General features: G+C 45.4%; 1 protein-coding gene across 1 annotated transcript in view; it reads right to left on the bottom strand.

Moving 5' to 3' along the window:
- The window catches only part of Insr (insulin receptor), a 178729-nt gene that overhangs the window by 13733 nt on the left and 139252 nt on the right, over positions 1-25744 (bottom strand). The window contains exons 12-20 of the mRNA XM_017800993.2: positions 22129-22403; positions 20026-20165; positions 12537-12696; positions 8542-8637; positions 6798-6803; positions 6626-6694; positions 4079-4323; positions 2033-2143; positions 1783-1942 (exon numbers count right to left, since the gene is read on the bottom strand). Coding sequence (XP_017656482.1) covers positions 1783-1942; positions 2033-2143; positions 4079-4323; positions 6626-6694; positions 6798-6803; positions 8542-8637; positions 12537-12696; positions 20026-20165; positions 22129-22403 — 1262 coding nt within the window. The remainder of the gene's footprint in view (positions 1-1782; positions 1943-2032; positions 2144-4078; positions 4324-6625; positions 6695-6797; positions 6804-8541; positions 8638-12536; positions 12697-20025; positions 20166-22128; positions 22404-25744) is intronic.

The raw sequence follows: 25744 nt of genomic DNA, 5'->3' as shown, positions 1-25744 counted from the left end.
CCTTCTCCCTCCACCTCCAGAGTGTTGGGATACAGATGTGTGCCACCACACCTGTTTTGTTCCTCACTCACTGTTAATGTTAAATGTCTTTAGAATCATAAATACAGAATCATGTCCATTCTGACTTCCCGTAGTTCATTCAGGCTGATGTCCTTGGAGCACACAAACAGTGCCAAGCTCCTTCATGACTCCCATTGCTCATGTAGAATATCTTTTTGGGATCATAAATAGGATCATCTCCCTATCTGTTCCCAATTCTAACATAGGGGGATATCTTTGGGGATTTTAATAGGATCTTGTCCCTTCTTGCTTCCCACTGGCTTTGTAGGAGAATGGTAAGGTGACCTCCTATGACTTGTGAAGTGTTACAGATCTGGTTCTCAGCTCTCAGTACAACTTCACAGCTCATTCTGTCCTAGTCCCCTCTACATCTATCCTGTCCACACAACCCCAGACCACCCACTGAGGCTCTTAGCATCTGCTTCTGCTGTCTTCTTCCTCTGTATTCTCACACTCAACCTTCTGGTCCTGTCAGAAATTATTTTAGTTAGCTTTAACAGTCAACTTGACAAAGCCTAGAATCACCTGAATACAAGAGCCTCCACTAAAGAATTATGTAAATCAGACTAACATGTGGATATGTCTGTGGGAGAGTGTCTTGATTGTTAATTGATGGGGAAGGGCACAGCCCACTGTGGGCAGCACCATTCCCTTGGGGGGTGTATAAGAAAGGTAGCTAAGCATTAACCTGTGAGAGTCAGCAAGCAGTGTCTGTCTGTAGTTTCTGCTTCAGGTTCCTGTTTCTGACCAAGGGAGGGGAAGTATCATTGACAGTTGGAGGATGGAGTCCAAACCCCAAATCCTGTCCCTTGAAACTATCATAAAAGATCTCACAACTTATTATGCAAAACTTCTTTCCAAAATCAAACTCAACCTGGGTGGTATACACTGATGCAGAAAGAAAGGTTCCCAGTCTGGGGAGACAGCCCAGTTGGTTAAATGCTTGATTTGCAAGCATGAAGATATGAATTCAAGCCCCAAAACCCATATACAAAACAACTGGGTTGGTAGCACATACTTGTAATCCCAGTGCTGGGGAGGAGAAAATAGTGGATCCCTGAGAGTCACTGGACAGCAACTAGCTTAATTGGTGAGTTCCAAGTCAGTGAGAGAGACTGTCTCAAATAGGGAGACATGATAGGGAAGCCACACCAATGAAATTTCCAGAGTATGGTAGTCTAACAAGATAGATCTGCATAACGACAAAACCAGCTGACGTGCCAAGATGGAAGAGGGGGTAAGTTTCATGGGGTCCCACCTCAAGGTGAAGAACAAAAGACAATGGATGCTGAGGGAAGGAGAATCAGTTTTCTTTGGGGGTGAACTCCCTGATAGCTAACTAATCCCAAGTGGGCAGCCCTAAACACATGTACATGAGACCCACCAAATGGATGCAGTGTATTTTATATGTATATTTATAAATGTTTGTATATGTAAAAATAGTAATCAGACAAGAAAACAAGATTGAGAGAGAGTGGGGGGGTCATGGGAGGAGTTGGAGAGGGACTAAAGGGATAGAAATAATGTATTTATAATGCATATATAATATACAATATTCATATGAAATTCTCAAAATAAAAATGGGAAAATAATGGACAGTACCTGAATATCAACAGCTGAGGTTCTCCTCCAGCCTCCACACCTACACACACGGGGGCGGGGGAGAGAGAGAGAGAGAGAGAGAGAGAGAGAGAGAGAGAGAGAGAGGTTTCTAAGACACACCTCCAATTTTGACAGTGAAATCATGGGCAACCATGCAGTTTCGAGCTGCCAGGTCTCGGTGCACAAACTTCTTGGCATTCAAGTACGCCATGCCATCAGCAATCTCTGCTGCCATCTGAATCATCTCTTGTAGGGTAGGGGGAGGGCGGCCAGGGTTATTCTAAAGTCAAAACATGGGGTTGCATTTAGTTACAACAGTATACTGAAAAGCAGGAGCAGGTGTCCTGCCAGGGACCTAAAGGCAGCTCACCTCAGACTCTGGACGCAGAGAACGGAGGTGGCTCTTCAGGTCTCCATGAGCCATCAACTCCATCACCACCAGTGTCGGCTGGCCCTTGGACACCACTCCAAGGAGGCGGACCTAAAAAAACAAGCATGGAGGTGGTAGAATGAGGGTCCATGAGATGATTTCAACTCACTATGGGCTCTCTGTCTGGTGCCCAGAGCACACACAAGACTATGCTCAGATACACCATGGTTAGCCTTAGTATGGGGGAACACAAAGAGCCACCCATATATAGGATAATGCAAGCAAATCTTACCTCTTTAATGTGCCTTGGCATATCAGGCAAGTTCCTACCTCCAGACCTCTGCCTTTCCTGTCCCCCTCTGCCTATTCCCTACCATGTACATACTGTTCAGTCTCACATTCTTTTAAGACTGCTCAACATACCCAGTCCTCCTTTCTCCCTCCCCTTCTCTGTCCTGTTCCTCTCCCTCCCTCCTCCTCTGTCCTTCCTCCTTCTCCCTCTCTCCCCTACATTCTCCTCTCCCTTCTCCTCTTTCCCCTCTGTTTCCCTTCCTGCCTCCCCCTTCTCCCCTCCTCTCCAATTTATCCCAGCATTTTCTCCTAACATTCAAGTCACATATCTATTTGGGATCTGTGTCCCCTGCACTGGAGTATCTATGAAGAGGGTCGGGGACCTGTGGCCACACCAGTACAGAAAGGGCACTGATATGTAGCAATTTCTTCTGAACTGAAACATCCCCACTTGGAGGGAGGCTCAGGAAGACTAGGGAAAGTAACCAAAACTTACAAGACTTGGGAAGTAAACAACTCACAAGTCCCACAAAGTTCCTAAAACTTACAAGATTCACAAGAGACCTCCCCAAGGTTACAGAAACAGTAAGGACTTCTAAAGAGAGTAGACTCTGATCCTGGAGCTGCCTGCAAGCTGTGCAGTGAGTGCCAAGGTTCCAGCTTTCCTGAGTCATCACCCATGCTGGGGGTGGGCTTTTTGATGATGCAGTGCTCTCTTAGTCATCCATGTTCCTGTAAGATACCTCTGACCCATACCAAGTAAACTAATTGGTTCACCAAGTTGGACTTTGGTGGAACCCTTTCTTTGGTCTGTTTGCAGAACCCTATCTGAGGTGAATAGCTGTCTGTTTGCCTCACCTAACAGGCCAAATACCTCTTTTTACTGCAGGGAAAGTCACATAAAAGGTGCCCCTAAATCTGCCTGGAAAGGATGAAAGGACACCAGGGACTCAACAAGAAATAAAGGGCCACCTGGGCGTGGTGGTGCACGCCCTTAATTCCAGCACTCAGGAGGCAGGTGGATCTCTGTGAGAAAAGGCCAGCCTGGTCTACATAGCAGGTTCCAGGACAGTTGGAACTACAGGGAGACCCAAAAAACAAAAAAACAAACAAAAAATTACACACCAATGGGCTGGGGAGATGGCTCCATGGTTAAAGTGCTTGCAGCACAAGCATGAGGACCTGAGTTGAATCTCTAGTGCCTAGGTAAAAATGAGGCATGGTGGTGGTACATACCTGTCAGCCAAACACTCAGGAGGAAGAGGAAGGCAGATCTCTGTGAGATGGAAGCCAGCCCAGTCTACATAGGGAATTCAAAGCCAGCTGGGGCTACTGGGAGCCCCTGTCTCAAAAATAAATAAAATAAAGGGTCCATGTGGGAGGAGAAAGGTAGGGAGGGCTTGTGCTGGCTTCATGGGGAGTAGGGATGAGGACAGAGGGGAATGGGTGCACCTCCATGTGGCTCAGATAAGTCAGAAAAAGATTCTTCTAGCAGAAAGAGATTGAAGAATCCAGAAATCAATGGATCGATGGAGAGCAATGGAGGATTCTAGAAAGAGACAGGACGGTGATGGAGTTTGGTTTGATAGAGTGAGCTGGAAGAAGATGGAATGGATAAGGAGGATCCCCCTCCCCATTTCTTTAGGATGGGAACTTTAACAGAATGGAAGGTGGAAAGGGGTCTACATCCAGTGTCCTGAGTGGCAAAGTAAGTCAAGGCACATAAAACGAAGCCTTTCTCCCAGCCAGACTCACCACATGGTGACAGGTGAAGCCCTTCATGACGGATGCCTCGTTGAGGAACTCGATCCTTTCTCGGAGGCTGGCTGCCTCATTGACTGTCTTCACAGCCACACGGGTCTCTGCCTCGCCCTTGATGATGTCCTTGGCATTGCCCTCATACACCATGCCGAAGGAGCCTTGCCCCAGCTCTCGGAGGAGGGTGATCTTCTCTCGAGGCACTTCCCACTCATCCGGTACGTACACAGAACATGGAAACACTACTTTTCACTTATCTATACAGCATCTTTAGCCGATCTACTGAGGGGACTGCCAGCTACCTCCCACTCCAACTTTTGCTTGAACTGCCCCAAAATATCTATTTTGTGATCAAAGACTTCCTTCTGGACATTGCGTGCATAGCCTAGAAAGGACAAGCATTTGCCCCCATAGAAGGGATGGCAAAGGTTGTGCATTGAGTCACACCTGTTCTAGAATCCTGATTGGGAAGCACTGAGATTGTGTCCTCATCTTTCCTATCTAGATTCCAGATCCCTGCTACTGAATGATGTCACTTCCTATGATGGATAATACTGACTTCCAACTTAACAGAATCTAGAATCTTCTAGGAGACAAGCCTTGAAGCATGTCTGAGAGACAATTTCCAGACTAGGTTAGCTGAGGAGGGAAGACCCACCCTGAATGTGGGCAGCACCATTCCATTTGCCTGGAGGTCCAGGACTAAATATAAAGGAAAAGCCAGGGCTGGAGAGATGGCTCAGCGGTTAAGAGCACTGGCTTCTCTTGCAGCGGACATGGGTTCTATTCCCAGAACCCTCATGGCGGCTAGCAACCATCCATAACTCCAGTTCCAGGGCAATCCGATGCCCTCTTTTGACCTCTTCAGGTTTTGCATGACATGGGTGCACTCACATGCATGCAGGCAATACACTCATACACATAAAATAAAAATAATAAATAAAACATAAAAAGGAGGAAGCCAGCTGAGCACCAGCATTCTTCTTTCTGTTTCCTGACTGATACAATGTGACCAGCACCTCCCACTCCTGCTACTGTGTTTTCCACACCATGATGAACTATACATTCAAAGTAGGAACGAAAATAAACCCTTCTTCCCGCTAGGTGTTTTTTTTTCAGGCATTTTGTCAGAGCAACAAGGAAAGTAACTAATATACTTCCCACTGGAGATGTCTTGGCAAGGTACCAAAAACATAGGGACAAAAGGAAGTTAAAATAGGCTAGGAAGGGGCTGGAGAGATGGCTCAGTGGTTAAGAGCACTGGCTGCTCTTGCAGAGGACCCAGGTTCAGTTCCCAGCACCCACATGGTAGCTAACAACCATCATAATTCCAGTTCCAGGGGATCCAGTGCCCTCCTCTGGCCGCTGCATGCACATGGTACACTTACATACATGTAGACAAAAAACTCATACACACAAAATAAATCAAAAAAATTTTTTAAATAGACTGAGAATTTTAAAAAGTTCATAATACTTGGCACAAGTATTATGCCAAATAAAGGGGTGTATTTTCTGTCCCCACCCCTTGGACTCTGCCATAGTCCTGTGGTTTGCTTTGGTCCAAGTGGACATCCTGAAGCCCTCCCAAGCTGCTAGGAACTACACAGGGTACACTATGAAGGGTCAACCAGGCCAACCTTCAAGGGTCATTTTAAAGAAGAACTTGCCATAGAACAGAGGCCTTGAGGATCAGCCATGCCTTCTCCCTGGAGGTCACTCACTATAATTTGGTACAGTCAGGGGCAGCATGGTCTGTGTTAAGGTCTGACCATCAGCATCAACTTCCATTCAACTGACACCATGAGTAGATGTCTCCCTAGTACTCACCCAACTCCCACCTGCCCCATCCTATCTCCATTTCTTTTTTGTCTGTGTGTGTATGTTTGCACATTTGTATATGCTTGCACATGTGTGCACTCACTGTATGTGTGTGTATACATGTTGAGGCCAGAGGTCGACATCAGGTGTCTTCCTCTATCATCTTCTTTTGTGAGACAGTGTCGCTCACTGAATCTGGAGCTCACTTGATGAAGCTAGGCTGGCTAGTCAGTGAGCTGCCAGGTTCCAACCATCTCTGCCTCCCTAGTACTGGGACTAGAGGTGCACATCACTACATCTAGCTTTTTTTTGTGGGTGCTGGGGAACCCCACTCAGTCCTCATGCTTAGGCAGTAAGCACTTTACCCACCAAGCCAGTTCCCCAACCCCATGTCTCTACTTCTTATCTTAGTCTCTCATTGTGGCTTCCAAATCCCACCTTCTTAGCCTGGACGGCAAACTTGGTAGTGAATTTCCAGCCTGACCCTCCACATTGTCCCCAGATCCTCACTCCCATGGCTGTGACATGAGGTTTTCAGCCCTACATTCCAACCTAAAAGTCCCAAGTGGGCTATATCAACCTATCTGATTGTGAAAGTGTCAATCACCTGCAGGAGCAGGTGGGCAAACTCAAACACACAAGGGGGCTTTTCTCAGTCTCTCTGTGGCTAACCAACCCTCTGACTTGATAGTGATGACCACCCACAGGGAAGCACATGGCACTCACCATCACTGGCACTGAGGTACTCTGGGTTTGAAGACGCATACAGTGGTCCCATTGGCCCATCCGGCTGCCTGGAAGAGACAGACACACCAGTTTGAGATTCCCACAGCATTCTGTCAGTCTTAGAACTGGACACCAGAAATAGGCAAATACTACAAATCAGGAATGGCTTTATTCTTTCATTTACCCAACCTAAAGAAAGTGAAGGGTGAAAATGTTAATAATAAGTGTCTTGATTCACCTTAATTTTCAACTTGAAAGAGTCTAGAGTCATCTGGCATGAGAAGCCTCAATGAGTAATGCCTACATCACGCTAACCTGTGGGACATTGTCTTGACTGCTAATTTATGTAAGAGCCCAGTCCACAGTAGGCAGCATCATTGTCTAGGCAGTAGGTCCTGGGTTGTATAATAAACTCAACTACGTGGTGGCATATGCCTTTAATCCCAGCAAAGGCAGTCAGATCTCTGTGAGATGAAGGCCAGCCTGGTCTGCATAGCAAGTTCCAGGCCAGCTAGGGCCACAGGGAGACCTTGTCTCCAAAACTCAAAACCCAAAACAAACAAAAAAGCCAGCTGCTGCAGGGCATCATTGTGTTCAGGTAATTCTGAAGGCCAAAAGAGGATGTCAAGTCCCTTAGAGCTGGAGTTACAAGCTGACATGGGTACTGGGAACTGAACTCTGGTCCTCTGGAAAAGCAAGTGATCTTAACCACTGGCCTGATCTATCTCTCCAGCCCCTGCCTTACTCTTTAATGCAAAGAAAATCAGTCAAGCCAAGTGTGCCCTAGTAGGTGCGGTAGTGCACAACTGAAATCCCAGTAGTTGGGAAGCTAAGGCAGGACAACCACAAGTTCAAGACTATATAGCAAGACCCTGGAAAAAACAACATGGAATTGTCACGCTAAGCAAAATAAGCCAGACTCAGAAAGACCAATATCACTATATATGATATGACAGTAGATGTCAGACTATGAGGAGAGAGAATGGGGTCAAAGGGAGGGAAGAGGGTAGAACAAGAGAGGAAAACGGGAAGGAGAAAGACAAAGTGTATCATTTCTTTCACATATATGGAATTTATATTTATGCATACATACACATACATATATGCGTATCACATATTATATATATCAAAACAGAGGGGGACTATTTCTGAGGGGGATAGGGAGCAGCGAAGTATGGGTGAGGAGGGACACAGGGCATAGAAGGGGTGAATAAGAGCAAGGTTCAATGATATTTACATATAAATATATCATAATGATACCCATTAGTTCATAAGCTACCTAAAACAATAAACAAAAATCAACTAATATTTACATTTATGGTTTGATTATGAAATGCCTCAGCTGCCCCCCCTCACCCAGGCACATGTGTTTGAACACTTGGTCCCCGGCTGATGGTGCTGTTTGGAGAGGTTATGGAACCTTTAGGAGGTAGAGCCATGTGGAAAGAAGTATGTCCTGGGGCAGGGATGGGCTTTGAGGTTTTACAGATACATCCCACTTCTTGTTTTCTCTCTCTCTCTCTCTCTCTCTCTCTCTCTCTCTCTCTCTCTCTCTCTCTCCTCTTTCTCTCAGATGACTGTATGCATCAGTTTTCTTCCAGTTGCAGTGTAGCTCATCCTAATTCATTCCAACACTAAGATTGAAGCAGAAGGATTCGATTCCTAGGCCATCTTGAATCCATGTCAACATTGCCTCAAAATGAAGAAATGAAGCAATCTACCCCCTCATTGGTTACTGTGTGAAGTGGCACCTTGGCTCATTTTTGTGAGAAGCAGGGCTAGTCATATACAGAACCTTGTGCCCTGGGCCACCCATCACTTGGGATGGATATGAAGAGGACCAGGCAGATTCCTCAGTGGCAGATCTTCTGACATTGCTTTAGTGCTGTTTCCTCTGCAGACACTGTGAGGGCCACTCAGGAATAGATAAATACTTCCAATCACAACACTGAAGAGGAACACAAAGATGAGTGGGCCGATGATAATTTTGGCAATATTTGATGGGACATCTACTGCAATAGAATAAGAAGATACATGTTCAGCATCAAAGTGTATTGATACCAGGGCTGGAGAGATGGTTCAGTGATTAAGAGCACTGATGGTTCTTTAAGAGGACCCAGGTTCAGTTCCCAGCATCCACAAGGTGGCTGATAACCATCCAGTTTCTGGGGATCTGATGCCCTCTTCTGGCCTCCATGGGCATTGCATGACATAGATGCACTTACATACATGCAAGCAAAAACACTCCTACATATAAAATAAAATGAACAAAAAAAAGACACCATTAAAAGCTGGCCATGGTAGCTCACACCTGTAAGCACAGCACCCAGGAGGGCTTAGGCAGGAGGATCATGAGTTCAAGGCCAGTCTATGTATATAACAAAACCCTGGGCTATTTTGAGATGTAACAGAGTCATTGCACACATGAACTCACAGAGGCTGGGAATACACTCACAAGACCTGCACAAGGTCAAGCCAGCCAAAAGTCCAGCATCAATGGGGGAAGAGCTCATGAAGTAGTACTCCTGTCAGAGGAGCTATTGACGATTGATGGCTGCTAGGGGAGGGAGAGTCCATTTTCTTCAAGGATTAGGGTGTTCCAGTAGATGGTCCTACACCCATGGGCATACAGGCAGCACTAAGTGAACTCAAAAGTGAAAACACACACACAAAAAAAATTGGAAGGAGAGAGGAAAGGGAAGGAATTGGAGGGGAGGTAACAAGGCACGGATTTGATCAAAACACATTATATCGTATATAAAAGTCTCAGACCAAAAGGGGGTGGAGGCTGGGCCACACAGCTGCTCCAGGCAGAGAGGGGATTCAAACCTGTGCAGCATCAATCAGTTTTTAGGTGTGTGTGTGTGTGTATACATGCACATGGGTATGTATGTGCACATGGGTGTATGCATCTATGTACAGGTGCACATTTGTATATAGGTATAGGTGCATGTGTATGTGCTAGAATATGAAAGCCAGAAAACAAACTCAGGTACTTCTTAAAAAATATTTTTATGGGCTGGAAAGATGGCTCATCAGTTAAGAGTACTGGTTGCTCTTGTGGAAGACCCAGGTTCAAATCCCAGCACCCTCATGGGATAGCTAACCACCATCTGTAACTCCAGTCCCAGAGGATCCAATGCCCTCTGCCATCTTCCAAGGGCACTGCATAGCACCAGTGCACTTACACACATGCCGACATAACAGTCATACACATAAAATAAAAAATAAGTTAAATTTTTTTTTATTTATGTGTATGTGTTTGTATGTGAGTATATGCACATGAGTGCAATGCCCTCAGAGGCCAGAAGAGGGCATGAGATCCCCTGGAACTGGAGTTACAGGCAGTTGTGGGCCACCCATTGTGGGTGCTGGGAACCAGCAAGCACTAGGGATCCGACTATCTCTGCCTTCCCAGTGCTTTGAACACAAGTGTTCACCACCAATCACACCCAGGTTTTTCACATGAGTTTTACATGAGGATCAAACTCAAGCTCTCATGCTCGTTAAGCAAGCCATCTCCCCAGCCTGTGAGTCAGGTCTTCTCTAGAACTCATTATTTAAGTTGCCAGTTATGTCCTGAGAAATCCCACCTAGAGCTTCCCCCAGAATTGACAACAAAGTGCTTCCTTGCTCCTGCTAGCTCACAGAACGCATTTGTAAATATTTGGTGATTGAATAGGACACAAGAAATGGAAATGTTCTGGTCACATGGCTTTGTGTGTTCCTGTTTCCTTCCTTCTTTAACAGAGGAAAAGAGAAGTATTCTCTGGAAATCAAGTCAGGGGATTTATTTATTATCATTGTTTAGAAATTCTCTTATTTATTCTTTCTTTCTTACATGTATGCAATGTATCTTGAGCCTATTTACCATGACAATTCATTTTTAAAGCATACGCTGCTGCTGCTTATTATTATTATTGGTTTTGTGAGACAGGGTCTCACTATGTAACCCTGGCTGGCCTGGAACTTACTATCTAGTCCAGGCTGGCCTCGAACTCACAGAGATCTGCCTGCCCAGTCTCCCAAGTGCTAGGATAAAAATGTGTACCACCATGTCCAACCCTTATTATTTTTTATGTGCATGTAGTATATATATAGGTACATGTTTGTGTATCTGTGTACATGTATGTATGAGTATGCACATGTGTGTGAAGGCCCAGAGAGCCACATTGGGTGTCTTCTTCTATCACTCTCCATCTTTGTTTGTATCTACTTATTTATCTTTATGTGTATGAGTGTTTTGCCTGCATGTATGTGAGTGTACCATATGCATGTGATGCCTGTGGAGGCCAGAAGTGGGCTCTGGATCCTGTGGAACTGGAGTTACAGATGGTTGTTAGCCACTATGTAGGTGCTGGGAACCGAACCCGAGTCCTCTGCAAGAGCAGCCCAGGCTCTTAACCCTCTGAGCTATCTCTTTAACTCTTTTCCACCTATGTTTTGAGACAGGGTGTCTCACTGAACGTGGAGCTCACTGATTGGCTAGGCTGACTGTGCAGAGATCCTTCTGTCTCTGTTTCCGCAAGCTGGGGTTACAGGTGTATGTGTGCACACCCAGCTTTTTGTGTGGGTGCTTGGCACCCCAAGTCAGGTCTTCATGCTTACATAGCAAGCACTTTACCTACTAAGTCATCTCCCCAGCCCCAGAGGAGGGCATTTAGGCAGTAGAATCTGAGAGTCATGTTGGCCTTTCCTGCTGCTCCTGGATATCCTACTTCTGCCCACTCCTTCTCTACAGAACCAACAGAATCACAAGGTCTCAGTCCCAGCCAGGGCTCAGTTCCACTACAGCTATGGCAAGAATGGCCCCTGTACAAAACACAGGGTGTACAAGGGCTGAAGGTGCACATGTGTACAGATGTGTATGCACGTGTATGTGCATGTGGAGGTCAGAGGTTAACTTCTCCTGCCATTCCTCAGGTGCCCCTCAGATGCTTACTACCTAGGACAATGCACATGCAATAAAAACAGTGTGCATTTTTTGTGGAATAACAATAAAGGGGATGTCTATAAACATCAGATGGAATTCTTTTTTTGTTGTTTCTTGCTTTTTTTTTTTTTTTTTTGAGACAGGGTCTCCCTGTAGCCCCACCTGTCCTGGAACTCACTATGTAGACCAGGCTGGCCTCAAGCTCACAGAGATCCACCCGCCTCTGCCTCCCAAGAGTTGGGATTAAAAGTATGCATCACCACATTGGGCTATTGTCCTTTTTTTTTTTTTAAAAGATTTTTGTTTATTTGTATGTGTGTGTCTGTGTACATGTTTGTGGGTATCCATAGAGACCAGAAGAGGGTGTCAGATTCCCTGGAGCTGGAGTTATAGGTGGTTGTATGCTGCCTGATGTAGGTGCTAGGAATCAAACTCGGGTTCTTTGCAAGAGCTGAACTGACTCTAAAACCCCAAGATATAATTCTCTTCCCTAGCATTTTTTAAGACATTTTTAAAAAATTTACTTTTATTTTATATATATGAGTGTTTTGCCTGCCTGTATGTAAATGCACCACATGCATACAATGCCTGAAGAGGCCAGGAGAGGATGTTGGATCCACTGGAACTGGAGTTACTGATGGTTGTTAGCCACCATGTGAGTGCTGGGAATCAAACCTGGGTCCTCTGCAAGAACAGTGTGCTCTTAACCACTAGGCCATCTCTCCCAGCACCATCTTTTCCCTAGTATTTTTGATCTGTGGTTGGTTGAATCTCAGAATATAGAATCTGCAAATCTGGAGTACTGTCTTTACAGATGAGGAAGGGCAGGCACATTCTCAGGGCTGGTAACACCACAGTTTCTGGTGGACCTGACTTGTTCAACACTGGTAGCTTCACCAGGGCCATTCTCCAAATGTTCTACCCTGCGTATATCACTGAATCCATATCCAACCACTTGAAGTTGTCATGGAGACTTACAGTAATCTGTCACGTAGAAATAGGTGGGTTCTGTCCAGGAGCCATTGCCCGCCAGAGAGGTGGCCCGGATTCGAACACTGTAGTTTCCAGGGGAGAGCCCTCTCAGCCTGCAGCCCCGTTCCAGGGCAAAATGCTTCCGAGAAACACACATGTGTAGCTCCTAGAAGAAAAGAGAAGGTGACTATCTGAGCTTTGCACATCTGGGCACAACCATCCCAGATGAGTGTCACACTCATTCAGAGGATAAGAGGGAGGGGAAGAAGAATCAGAGTTTGACACGACATAGACTTTAAAAATTGAGTAACTTTTGTTTGGCTGAGTGTTTAATGTGTGAGCAGAGTAAGAGTGTTGCTTTGGTTTGAGACACAGTCTCACTTAGCTCAAGCTGATCTCCAAACTCACTGGTAAATTGCAGGTCAATGCTCTGCTACTGAGCTGCACCCTCAGCCACTCACTGGGAGATTCTAGGCACAGGATCTACTACTGAGTCTTGCCCCAGCCTGTCATTGGGAGATTCTAGGCAGGGGCTCTACCACTGAGTCATACCCCCAGTCCCTCACTGGAGCAGCTTAGCCAAGTGTTCTCCTGTTGAGCCTACAAGCAGTGCAAGGGGCTCAGGGAACTAGCTTTCATGAGCTGTCAGCGTGCTGGGGTGAGGCTTTTTGGTGATGTAGCTGTCTTTTAGTCCCCCACCCTTCTATAAGAAACCTGAATGAACTCACTAATTCCCCAGGCTAAACTTGGGTTGAAATGCTTTGCTGGTCTGTCATCAGTGCCCTATCTGGGGTGAACAGACATCTGTTCATATCTACGCAGGAAAAGTCACACAAGACATGATGACCAGTCCTTGAACAAACACAAACTGTTTGGCTCCAAAACTCCTTTGCCCATCTCGCATTAGGATATTTTGTCCAGGAATCCAGCAAAGTCAGAACCAGGTGGGAATGAAAGGACTTTCATGGATTAGGTCATTTGCCACATCTCCTAGCCTCCTCAGAACCAAACAGAGCCACAGGCTCAATGTCTGTGAACAAATAAAAAATACTCCTCCTTCCCATCATGTTAGCTTTTGATTTTCTTTTGATTTTTTTTTAAAACATCTTCATAAAGAGTTGGAAGGCAGTGCTGGGGCTGCAGTTCAGTCAGGAGAGTGCTTGCCTTGCATTCATGAAGCCCTGGGTTCCATCCCTAGCACTGAATAAGTCAGGTATGGTGGCATATGCCTGTCATCCAGCATGTGGAGGTGGAGGCAGGGGATCAGGAATTCAAAGTCATCATCATTTGCACTGGCTACATAGGGAGTTGGAGGCTAGCGTGGAATACACAAAACCTTGTCTCAAAAAGACAAAAACAAAAAGCCCCCACACTGGAGGACATTTGTGGTCACAAACTTGGCTCGATATGTCAACATATATGACAGAATACATCAAACCTGGTGGGGGGGCTATAAGAGGGGTGAAGATGGGGAAGGGTCTAAATATGATCAAAATATATAATGTATGAAATTTACAGAAATTCAATAAAAAGTTTTTCAAAAAGAAAGAAAAGAAAGAAAGAAAGAAAGAAATTTACGAGGGTGGTGGCACACACCTTTAATCCCAGCACTCAGGAGGCAGGGCAGGCGGATCTCCATGAGATCAAGGCCAGCCCAGTCTACATAGCAAGTTCTAGGCCAGCTGTAGTTACAGGGAGACTATCCTGGTTTGTTTCTCCATTGCTGTGACAAAACACTCTGACCACTACCAACTTGGGGAGGAAAGGGTTTATTTATCTTACATCTCCCAGGTCACATTTCATCTGGGAGCCCAAGGTAGGAACTCAGGGCAGGAACCTGGAGGCAGGAGCTAGAGCACAGACCATGGAAGAACACTGCTTACTGGCTTGCTCCCCTGACCCCTGCTCAGCCTGCTTTCTTATGCAACACAGGCCCACCTGCCCAGGGGTGGCACCACCCACAGTGGGCTGGGTCCTCCCACATCATTCATCAAGAAGATGCCCCTCAGACATGGCCACAGGCCAGTCCAATAGAGGCAATTACCCAATTGAGGCTCCCTTAACCCAGGTGTGTCAAGTTGGCACTAAAGCTATTCAGCACAGAGACCTTGTCTCAAAAAAGACCAAAAAAAAAATTTTTTTTTTCACTTAGGAATCAATTTTTTAAAATACTCTATCTCTTTCACCAGATTCCTAATAAACATTTAGAGTTGATTTATTTCCCTAGATAAGTGATATATGTTTAAAAGTTTGTGTTGGGGTTGTTTTTAGCACCTACTTTTTAAAGGCATTAATGGAGCCTTCAATTATATTAAACACAAAATGAGGCAAAAGGAAAAAAAAGGAGTTGGCATCCACCCAAAGATCTATTAGGATAGGACATAAATAAATAGGGGCACACACCCCATGATAAGCATGCAGCCAGAGATAAACCCAGAGCTCATTAGGAAAGAGGCCAGGTTCCCTGGGGAATAAGTCGGTCAAACCTGTAATCACCAGACCTGAAGTTGCAAAACTTTTCCAAAACATATCTAAAGCTAATTGCATATGCAGAGAACCCGGCTGGAAAAATTTTCAGGGGAGGAGGGTGGGGAAGAGAAAGAAAATGTAAGAACTCCCGTGCTTTATCATGTGATGATAAGAAGAAAAGAAATAAGTCAACCAGGCCAGGCCAGGCGGCAGGAGGCGGGTACAGAAGTCCAGTTCTAAGGTTCTTCTAAACAGAATGAGTCACCAAGTAGAAAAGGACAAATGAACCAATATAGAAACTGAGGAGAGCTGCTAACCAGGCAAAGGGAAAAGCAATCTCTGACGGCAGTTATTTACCCCACCCACCTCCAGAGGTGGTGAGCAAGGAGGGAATGTGATGGAAAGACATGTGCTCTCCACAGACACACACACACACACACACACACACACACACACACACACACACTGAACCATTTCACCAGCCCTTATCTAAAATTTTTTTCCAAAAATGTATTTATTTTTATTTTAAGTGTATGACTTTTGTCTACATGTATGTAAGTACGCCACATGATGCAATGCCTGCAGAGGCTAGAAAAGGGGAACTGATACCCTGGAGTTGTGGATGGTTGTTCACTGCCATGAATCCCTTGGAGCTGGAGTTACAGGCAGTTGTGAGCCATCTGACAAGGGTGCTGAGCAATATGTGCTCTTGACCACTAAACCATCTCTCGTTTTTATTTTTTTATGCGTATGAGTGTCTTGTCTGCATATATGTAAGTGCAACCACATGCGTGTACCATGGAGGCCAGAAAAGGGCATTGGATCCTCTGGAACTAGAGTTACAGATGGTTGTGAGTTGCCATGTGGGTGCTGGGACCCAAACCCAGGTCTTCTGCAAGAGCAGCCAGTGCTCCTAACCACTAGCCATCTCTTCGCCCTCCGCTTCTGTTTTCTACTCTCTGACCTAGGACTCACCAACTAGGCTAGGTTGGAAGGCTCTTCCTGTGCTGATTCTGGAAGTAGCCATGGGCTTTCTTTAGTCAGTGGACATTTGTAAGCTTGTATATTGGACACGTACTTCCTTACCTAGATTAGCTTGCTGGACCAAGAGAGAATCCCTCGGAGGACGCCCCATGTGTCTCCACCTGAGCCCCAGAAAGGCCCAGAGGACAAGAGCCATCCAGTGATAGCCCTGAGAGAAGAGCTGAAAGCCCACTGTTTTAAAGCAGCACCATTCTGGGCAGTTTGTTACACGGCAGTAATGACTGAAACATTTCAAGCTAGTGATCCGAGACTCTAAATTGCATTCCAAATAAGATGTATATTACCTACAACAAACTCATAATGAAAACCAACCAAAAGCACACAAAAAATATCTGAAAATAAACAGTAGTTGTATATTCCTCTTTAACTCTTGTTTGTTTGTTCTCTGCAGTAAGGTCTCATTGTGTGTCCCTGGCTAGTCTGGGGATAGCCCTATGTAGCCCTAAGACCAGGCTGGCCTTAAACTCAGAGAGATCCACTTGCCTCTGCTTCTGAAGTGCTGGGATTAAAGGCGTGTGCCACCATTCCCAGCTCTTTAACACACTTTATAACTCTTTGCAAAGTGGATTTAAAAAACAAGGACTGAAGAGATGGCTCCATGGTTAAGAGCACCCATGTTGGGAAGCTCACAATCATCTGTAACTCCAGCTCCAGCAGATTCAACGCCCTCTTCTGGCCTCCACAGGCACTACATATATCTGTCATACATTCACACCAACTCACACACAAACACATAAATAAAAATCAAATCTCAAAAAAAAAAAGAGGCTGCAGATTTGGCCTCCAGGCCACGAGGTCCTTATTCCATGTCCTCACTGTTAAAGAGAACATTTGAGTGGTCCAGAAAAGAAGGGGTTCAGAGGAGGTCTACCTACTCACAAAGATGTTTTAACACTCTACTAGAACTTCCAAAGTTTCATGAAATCAATTTGTTATAATCCCTCAGAATTAAGACAAACTCTGGCACACAAGTCAAACTTGGTCCACCATCTTTGTCTAAATAAAGTTTTATTGGTACATAATCACATTTACAAGGGGTTCATATTGCCTTCAAACTACAATGGCAGAGTTGAGTGTGTCTGAAAAATAAGTGATAGTTCAGTCACGCAGTTACATGCTATGCCTATATAGCTATTATGAATTATAGTTGCAAAGGCAATATGGATAGAGACACCATTAAGCAGAAGGAAACAACTCATGAATATGATTCAATGGACACCAAAATACATGTGAAGGGGGCTGGTGAGATGGGTCAGTGGTTAAGAACACTTGCTGCTCTTCCAAAGAACCTGAGTTCAGTTCTCAGCACCCATGTCGGGCAGCTCACAGCTGCCTGTAATTCCAACTCCAGGGGATCTGATGCCCCTCCTGGCTTCTGTGAGTATCTACACATATGACATACATTCATATGTATGTGTGTGTACATACATAAATAAAAATGAGTCTTAAAAAGATAACAGAATAATGCTGGGCATGGTGGCACATGCCTTTAATCCCAGCACTTGGAAGGCAGAGGCAGGTGGATCTCTGTGAGTTAGATAGAGCTGGGGCTACAGATGACCTTGTCTCAAAAAGACCGAAAAAAAAAAGATAGTATACTAAAATAAAATATATGTGAATACATTTGCAAATATATAAAACTAGCTATATTCTTTCTGCCTATAGAGCCCAGCCTGACCAAACAAAACAAAACCTGGGGAGGTAGGGCCTGGGCCTGGGGAGATGACTCACCCAGTAAAGTGCTTGCCAAACAAGCATGAGGACCTGAGTTCCAATCTACAGCACCCACATAAAAAGTCAGGCATGGCAGGGCAGGGCACCTGGAACCCCAGGACTGAGGAGTTGGAGACAAGATTGCCAGTCTAGGCAATCAGTGAGCCCCAGGTTCAGTGAGAGAACGTGTCTTTAAAAATAAGATGGGCTCACCCATAACTGGGACCTCTATATCACACCCTCACCCCACCAAGGCTCAGGGAACATTGAGGAAGAAGGGGAGGATAGACTGTAAGAGAAGCAGAGAGGACTACTGAGAAGCTGTGTCTTCTGGACATGACAGGGTCACTGCACTCAGACCTCACAGCAGCTGTGGCTGCCTGCATAAGACCTGCACAAGATCAAGCCAGTCAGTATTCCAGCACGGGGGGGGGGTCATAAGCCACTTCCCCCTACCTGAGGAGCTTCTGGCAGGTGATAGAAAGAGTCAGTTTTCTTCAGTGGTTGGCCACTGGTAGTTTGACTATGCTCCAGTAGATGGCCACACACCCATGTGCATAGGGGCAGCACTACATAGGCTCAGAGGGTTACAAAGGAAGAAGAGGAGAAAGAGAAGAAAAGTGAAGGAAGAAGAGGAGAAGGAGGAGTAGGAGGCATGAACTTAGCAAGAGGGGGTGGCCTGGAGGACTAGGAGGGGGAAGTAGGGCATAAATATGATCTAAGTACCCTGTATTCATGAGTGAAACTGCTGAAGAATGTAAGATGGAGACCAACTGAGGGAGACACTCTAATGTCAACCTCTGGCCTACACAGACACACACACACACACACAGACACACACCCACACACGAACACATATATATAGGACACACATACACCTATAGACTCCTACAAAAGAATATCGGTCTTGAGTTTGAATCACGACTGGAGGCAGAGACGTACACAGCATAAGGCTCATTACTGAGTTCACTGGGACACTCTGAGTATAGACTGCACCTTACTAGTCCCCAAATGTGTTCACAGGTGATATTTCCAAAATAAAAGCCTTCTCACAACTAGAATTACAGCATTGTTTTCTTTCTTAATGGGCCATAAGGGAGCCTACTGTAACACCTTAGCTGGGATAAAATATAGTACATGAGACACCAAGTGTCACATTCAGTGCGCCCTCTGGTAGCTTAGATCCTGCTTCAGATTTTCCTACTGGATTCCACCACTTACAACCGCTGCATTGGCACATCAGCTAATGTACTATCTGGTACATTAAGGATGTTTGAAAGTTGGGATTCATTCACAAACAGATAAATCTCTCTAAAGTGGAATGAGTCTCATTTTGTCAGGAAGGACACAAATGTGGGCAGCCATCACCCAGCCTGGAGGACACAGCTGAAAAGCAATGTAAAAATATGATAGACTGGGTCTGTGAGCTGGCTAAGCACATAAGATATTTGCTGCTAAACCTAAAGACTTGAGTTGAATCCCTGGACTCACATGGTAGAAGGAGCAAACTAACTCTTGAAAGTTGTCTTCTGACCTTCACACACGTTATGGTACACACACACACACACTCATACACACACATGCTAAATAAATAAATAAATAAATAAATAAATAAATAAATAAATGCAACAAAAACTTTCTAAGTGATGAAAGCCATAAGAGATTATAAATTGGCGTTTCTAATTCATCTTCCTGGAAAGGCAGACATCAAAGCTTTGAGTTGTAATAACATAGCATCTGACGGGGTGATGGGGGAAGCTTGGGGTCGCAATGGAAGCAGAGGTAACAAGGGAAACTGAATGCTCCTGCCTAAGTGGTGTACAGCAAGCTCCAAGATCCCACCCGGAGGGAACCTAGAGGGAGGTGCATCAAGACCCAGGAAGTAAACAACCACAAGCCTCAGGAAGTTCTTGACACTTAGCAGAACAGGGCCCCTCTTGCCCCAGGGCTACATAAGGACTGGTAAGGAAAGGAAACCTTCCAAGCTGTTGAGCTGCCTGCAGGTGGTGCAGTTTGGCCAAGTTTCCTGATTTCATGAGCTGTCACCCATACTAGAGTGGGTTTTGACAATGCAGCCATCTTGGAGTCGTTTCTGCTCCTGTAGGTAACCCCTCACCTGTACTCCTGTAAGTCACACCAATAAAACTCACTCGTTCACCAAGCTGTACTTCAGTGATACCCTTACTTTGGTCCCTATCTGGGTGAGTGGACATTTGTTCACATCTCCTTAAAAATAGTGTCATATAACACCACAACTCAGAACCCTTACCTCATCACCATACCGCCGATAGCTTACTTCATACAGCACAATCAAACCATTGGGTTCCCTTGGCTCTTGCCACATCAAGTGTACAACATTGTTCTCAAAGATTTCATGGGTCACAGGGCCAACAATGTCATCTGCCTTAGCTGTAAGAAGCAATTAGAGGCTCAGATAGATCTCTTGGATTAAATCCCACCCTTGCCATTTAACAACTAAGAGACCTGGATAGGATGGCTACATAGTTTTCCCATATTCATTTTCTTCATCAGAGAATATACATATCAAACTCATAGACTGGAGCGATGGCTCAGTGGTTCAGAGCACTAGTGACTCTTTCAGAGGACCCAGGTTCAGTTCACAGCACCCACACGGCAGCTAAGAAAGTCTATAACTCCAGTTCCAGGGGATCTGATACCTTTTTCTGGCCTCAACAGGCATTGCACACATGGGTACAGGCAAAACACACATACACAAAATTAAAAATAACTGGATAAATTTTTCCAGGCATGGCAGTACATGCCTTAAAGGCACTCAGGAGGCAGAGGCAGGTGGATCTCTGTGATAGCAAAGTGACCAAAAAAAAAAGGTAGCTAAAGCTGCCCCCCAGATTAAAAAAAAAAAAAAAAAAAAAAAAAAAAAAAAAAAGCTGACAAGGCTGGGCACGTTAGGGCTGGAGAGATGGCTCATTAATTAAGAGCCCTGGCTGCTCTCAGAGGACCTGGGTTTGGTCCCCCAGCACCCACATAGCCAACAACCATCCATAACTCCAGTTCCAGGGGATCCAGTGCCCTCTTCTGAGGGCACTGCACACATGTGGTGAACTTACATACATAGCAGACAAAACACTCAGATATACAAAACAAAAATAAATAAATCAGAGAGAGAGAAACACATCTGTGCTGGGGTGGGGGGGCTCGCCCATGGCCAACTGGGTCTCACATCCTGTAAGGTGCCAGCCCAGAGGGAGGCAGCCCTACCTTCAGGCATGGTCCGGGCACTGACATAGGCAGCCACACTGCACCTCTCTTCCGGGGAGTCTTGGTTACACGCCTGCAGCTCGATACGGTAGCCAGTGAAGTGCCGAAGGCCAGAGATAACCAGGGACTCCTTGTTAACCACTTTTTCAAAGGGCCTGTGCTCCTCCTGGCTCGTAGGTGTGATGGTGGAAGAGATGTTAGGAAAATCTGGGAGAGTGGGCATGGCAGCCGTCACATTCCCCACTTCTCCAAGGGATCTGCGTTTCCGGGATGGCCTATAGGGAAGAAAGCATGCATGGGGGTCATGACATCACCATCTTAAAACAAAAGGGTACTAGAGAAGGCAAGGTTTAATTAATTAAAAAGACTGGGGTGAGGCATGAGGTGCAGGGGACACTGATTAACTATCACCCAGATGCTCTTGTGAGAGATACTGAGGATGAAGGCAAACCCATTCCTGAGATCCAGCAGCGACACACCCCAAGATCTCCCTCAACATGCTTGATTTCAGGTTTCTGATTTTCTGAAGAACAGGTCAAGAGGGTCAGGATTAAAAATTAAAAGGCTGAGGGGCAGGAGAAATGACTCAGTAGTTACGGTTACTCTTGCAGAGGACTCAGGTTCAGTTTTCAGCACCCATAAGACAGCTAACAACTGTCCATAACTCCAGTTCCAGGGGCTTCAATGCACTCTCTGGCCTCTGTAGGCATTGTACACACATGGTGCATTGACATACATGTAGGCAAAACATTCGTATACATAAAAAATATAAATAAATAAATAAAAAATTTAAAAAAAAAGCTGACAAGGCTGGGCACGTTAGGGCTGGAGAGATGGCTCATTAATTAAGAGCCCTGGCTGCTCTCAGAGGACCTGGGTTTGGTCCCCCAGCACCCACATAGCCAACAACCATCCATAACTCCAGTTCCAGGGGATCCAGTGCCCTCTTCTGAGGGCACTGCACACATGTGGTGAACTTACATACATAGCAGACAAAACACTCAGATATACAAAACAAAAATAAATAAATCAGAGAGAGAGAAACACATCTGTGCTGGGGTGGGGGGGCTCGCCCATGGCCAACTGGGTCTCACATCCTGTAAGGTGCCAGCCCAGAGGGAGGCAGCCCTACCTTCAGGCATGGTCCGGGCACTGACATAGGCAGCCACACTGCACCTCTCTTCCGGGGAGTCTTGGTTACACGCCTGCAGCTCGATACGGTAGCCAGTGAAGTGCCGAAGGCCAGAGATAACCAGGGACTCCTTGTTAACCACTTTTTCAAAGGGCCTGTGCTCCTCCTGGCTCGTAGGTGTGATGGTGGAAGAGATGTTAGGAAAATCTGGGAGAGTGGGCATGGCAGCCGTCACATTCCCCACTTCTCCAAGGGATCTGCGTTTCCGGGATGGCCTATAGGGAAGAAAGCATGCATGGGGGTCATGACATCACCATCTTAAAACAAAAGGGTACTAGAGAAGGCAAGGTTTAATTAATTAAAAAGACTGGGGTGAGGCATGAGGTGCAGGGGACACTGATTAACTATCACCCAGATGCTCTTGTGAGAGATACTGAGGATGAAGGCAAACCCATTCCTGAGATCCAGCAGCGACACACCCCAAGATCTCCCTCAACATGCTTGATTTCAGGTTTCTGATTTTCTGAAGAACAGGTCAAGAGGGTCAGGATTAAAAATTAAAAGGCTGAGGGGCAGGAGAAATGACTCAGTAGTTACGGTTACTCTTGCAGAGGACTCAGGTTCAGTTTTCAGCACCCATAAGACAGCTAACAACTGTCCATAACTCCAGTTCCAGGGGCTTCAATGCACTCTCTGGCCTCTGTAGGCATTGTACATACATGGTGCATTGACATACATGTAGGCAAAACATTCGTATACATAAAAAATATAAATAAATAAATAAAAAATAATAAATTAAATAAATAAATAAATAAATAAAAGTGTAGCTATCCAGGAATGACCATGGAGGCAAGCTACACACCCACACCATCAGCTGTGTGTGTGTGTGTGTGTGTGTGTATGTATGTTATGTGTGGTGTATGTGTAGGTGGTATGTGTGTGCAGCTGTAATGTGGATGCCAGAGGACAACCTCAAGTGTTGTTCCTCAGATACCAACTATGTTTGTATTTATTTATTTATTGGTTTTTGGAGACACAATCTCCCTGTAACCCCAGCTAGCCTGGAACTCACTATGGAGACGAGGCTGGCCTCTATCTCAAAGATCTGCCTGGCTCTACCTTTTTTTATAAAAGGCAAAGTCTCTCAGTGGCCTAGAACCCACTGAGTAAGCTAGGCTGGCTGGACACCAAACTCCAAGGATCTGCCTGCCTCCATCTCCCCAGCACTGTGATTACAAACATGAGCCACCATGCTGGGCTCTTTTTTTTTTTTTTTAAGATTTATTTTTACTTTTAATTATGTGTCTACGTGGGTGGGGGGGGGAGGTATATGTACATGACTGCAACTGCCTGTAGGGTCCAAAGGAGGATATCAAAGACCCTAAAATTGAAGTTCCAGGCAATTTTGAGCTGCCCAATATGAGTGCCAGAAATCAAACTTGGGTCCTCTGCAAGAACAACCAGTGCTCTTAACCACCGAAGCATCTCTCCAGCCCTAGGTTTGTTTGTTTGCTTAACATGGATTCTAGGAATCAAATTTGGGCCCTCTTGCTTGCAAGGCAGGCAGTCCACCAACTGATCCATCACTCAGCCCCCACACCACCATTTCCAACATGGGAGATGCATTTTCTTGTTCTTTGCAGAGTTTGCATGATGAAGCATCTATTCTTAGTAATGAAATAATATCACTGGAGTTAGAGCAAGTCCAAGAAGTGTCTGTCCAATTGGCAGGTTCTCCCTGACCCTTAGACAGACAGAATAAAATAAATGGAGAGCACCAATACATTTAAAACTCCAGAAAGTGCATGAAAGAAAATGTTAATTCCTCACAATCCCACCACCCACTGCTTCCTTCCCACAATTACTTTTGCTTATAAATATTGTGTGGGAGATGGTGATGATCAAGCTAGTCACTTAAGCCACTTGTTATACTGAAAACATTCGTTAAATATGTTCGTTAAAACATAATGTCATAGGAAGAACAAGATTTCTGCTGGTTTGTTGTTGTTGTTGTTGTTGATGATGATGATTGTGAGTCACTGTATGGGTGCTGGAAACCAAACCTGGGTCCTCCACAAGAGCAGCCAGTGTTAACTGCTGAGCCATCTCTCCAGCCCCTCTACACTTTCTTGATGACAGATTATATGACAAATGTCCATTATAGATTAGATGAGGCTATTTAAGTGCCTGAAAATACATACATACATACATACATACATACATACATACATACATGCACTTAGGAATTCCTGACTGGTACTCTAAAATGATCAAAACCCATAGCTAGGGAAGCCATAGGTACCAGTGGAGAACCTCCTGATGGTGTCTTGCTAAATGGTCATGGTGTCAAACTGCCTTCTAAATATTTATGCTTATAGCCATAGATTAGTGCCCCTTTCAGCCTTGGCCACAGAAGCTGCTGATTGCAGTGAGTAGTGGTTAATGCAGAGACTCATAATTGGTCAACATTCTCATATTATGCAACTGTGAGGGCTCAGTCATAGATCGGACATCTACATCAACTCCACCCCTTCCCAAGGCTCAGGAAACATCATGGAGGAAGGGGGTAGAGAATGGAAGAGCTGGAGGATGGCTCAGAGTGCTGTGAAATGCTGTCTTCTGCACACTACAGTGCTGTTGCACTCAAACTCACTGCAGGTGTGGTTGCCTGCACAAGAGCCCCACAGGATCAAGCCAGGTAAAAATTTCAGCATAGGGGCTAGGGAGATGCTCAGTGGTGAAGAGCAATGACTGCTCTTGCAGAGGACCCATTTGGCTCCCAGCAACCACATGGCAGCTAAAGCCTGGCCGTAACTCTAGACCCAGGGGATCCGACCCCCTCTTCTGGCCTCTGCAGGCACTGCATGCACATGGTGCACTTATACACATGCAAGCAAAACACTTATACACATAAAATTAAAACACATTGTTTAAAGATCTAGCATGTTTAAAGGAGGAGCTTCCAAGACCCCACCCCTTGCTCAGGGGCTCTTGTAATTAATGGCTATGAAAAGGAGAGTTACTTTTGCAGGAAGTGGCCACTGATATGTTGCCCATACCTGGTGGATGACACGATGACCCCACACCCATACGCATATGGGCAGAATTAATTGAACTCCATGTGTTAAAAGATCAAATTAGACTTCTTTAAGAATCCCTCAGAGTGGCCCCCACCTGTCTCTCCTGTCTTACTTCCTCCAGGAGCTGAGTGTGTCTCACCTGTCTTTCCCTGGATTCTCCTACTCGATTGCTTCCTAAGACCTCATCCTGTCATTTTTCAAAAATATTTTATTTTTATTCTGTGTGTGTGAGTGCTTTGCCTACAGATATGTACGTTCACCTGTGCATGCAATGCCAGCAGAGGCCAAAAGAGCTGCGTCGGATCCCCTGGAACTGGAGATACAGATGGTTAAGAGCGGCCAGTGCTCTCAACAGTTGAGCCATCTCTCCAGGCCCCCACTTCATATTTTAAGATATAGACTGAAGAGACATTGCTCCTATTCTCTTCCAAGAATTTGGCAACACCGTATTCCTTTGATCAAGCTGTCCTTTTCACATCATACTAGAAATGCTGCTTAGGAGTGATAAGATTGGGCTTAAAAAGGCAGTTCTGACT

The sequence above is a fragment of the Nannospalax galili genome, unplaced genomic scaffold (genome assembly GCF_000622305.1).
Source record: "Nannospalax galili isolate Female #2095 unplaced genomic scaffold, S.galili_v1.0 scaffold262, whole genome shotgun sequence".
Lineage (NCBI taxonomy): Eukaryota > Metazoa > Chordata > Mammalia > Rodentia > Spalacidae > Nannospalax > Nannospalax galili.
The sequence above is the reverse complement of the archived record's forward strand: the minus strand, read 5'-3'. Positions and strand labels throughout refer to the sequence as shown.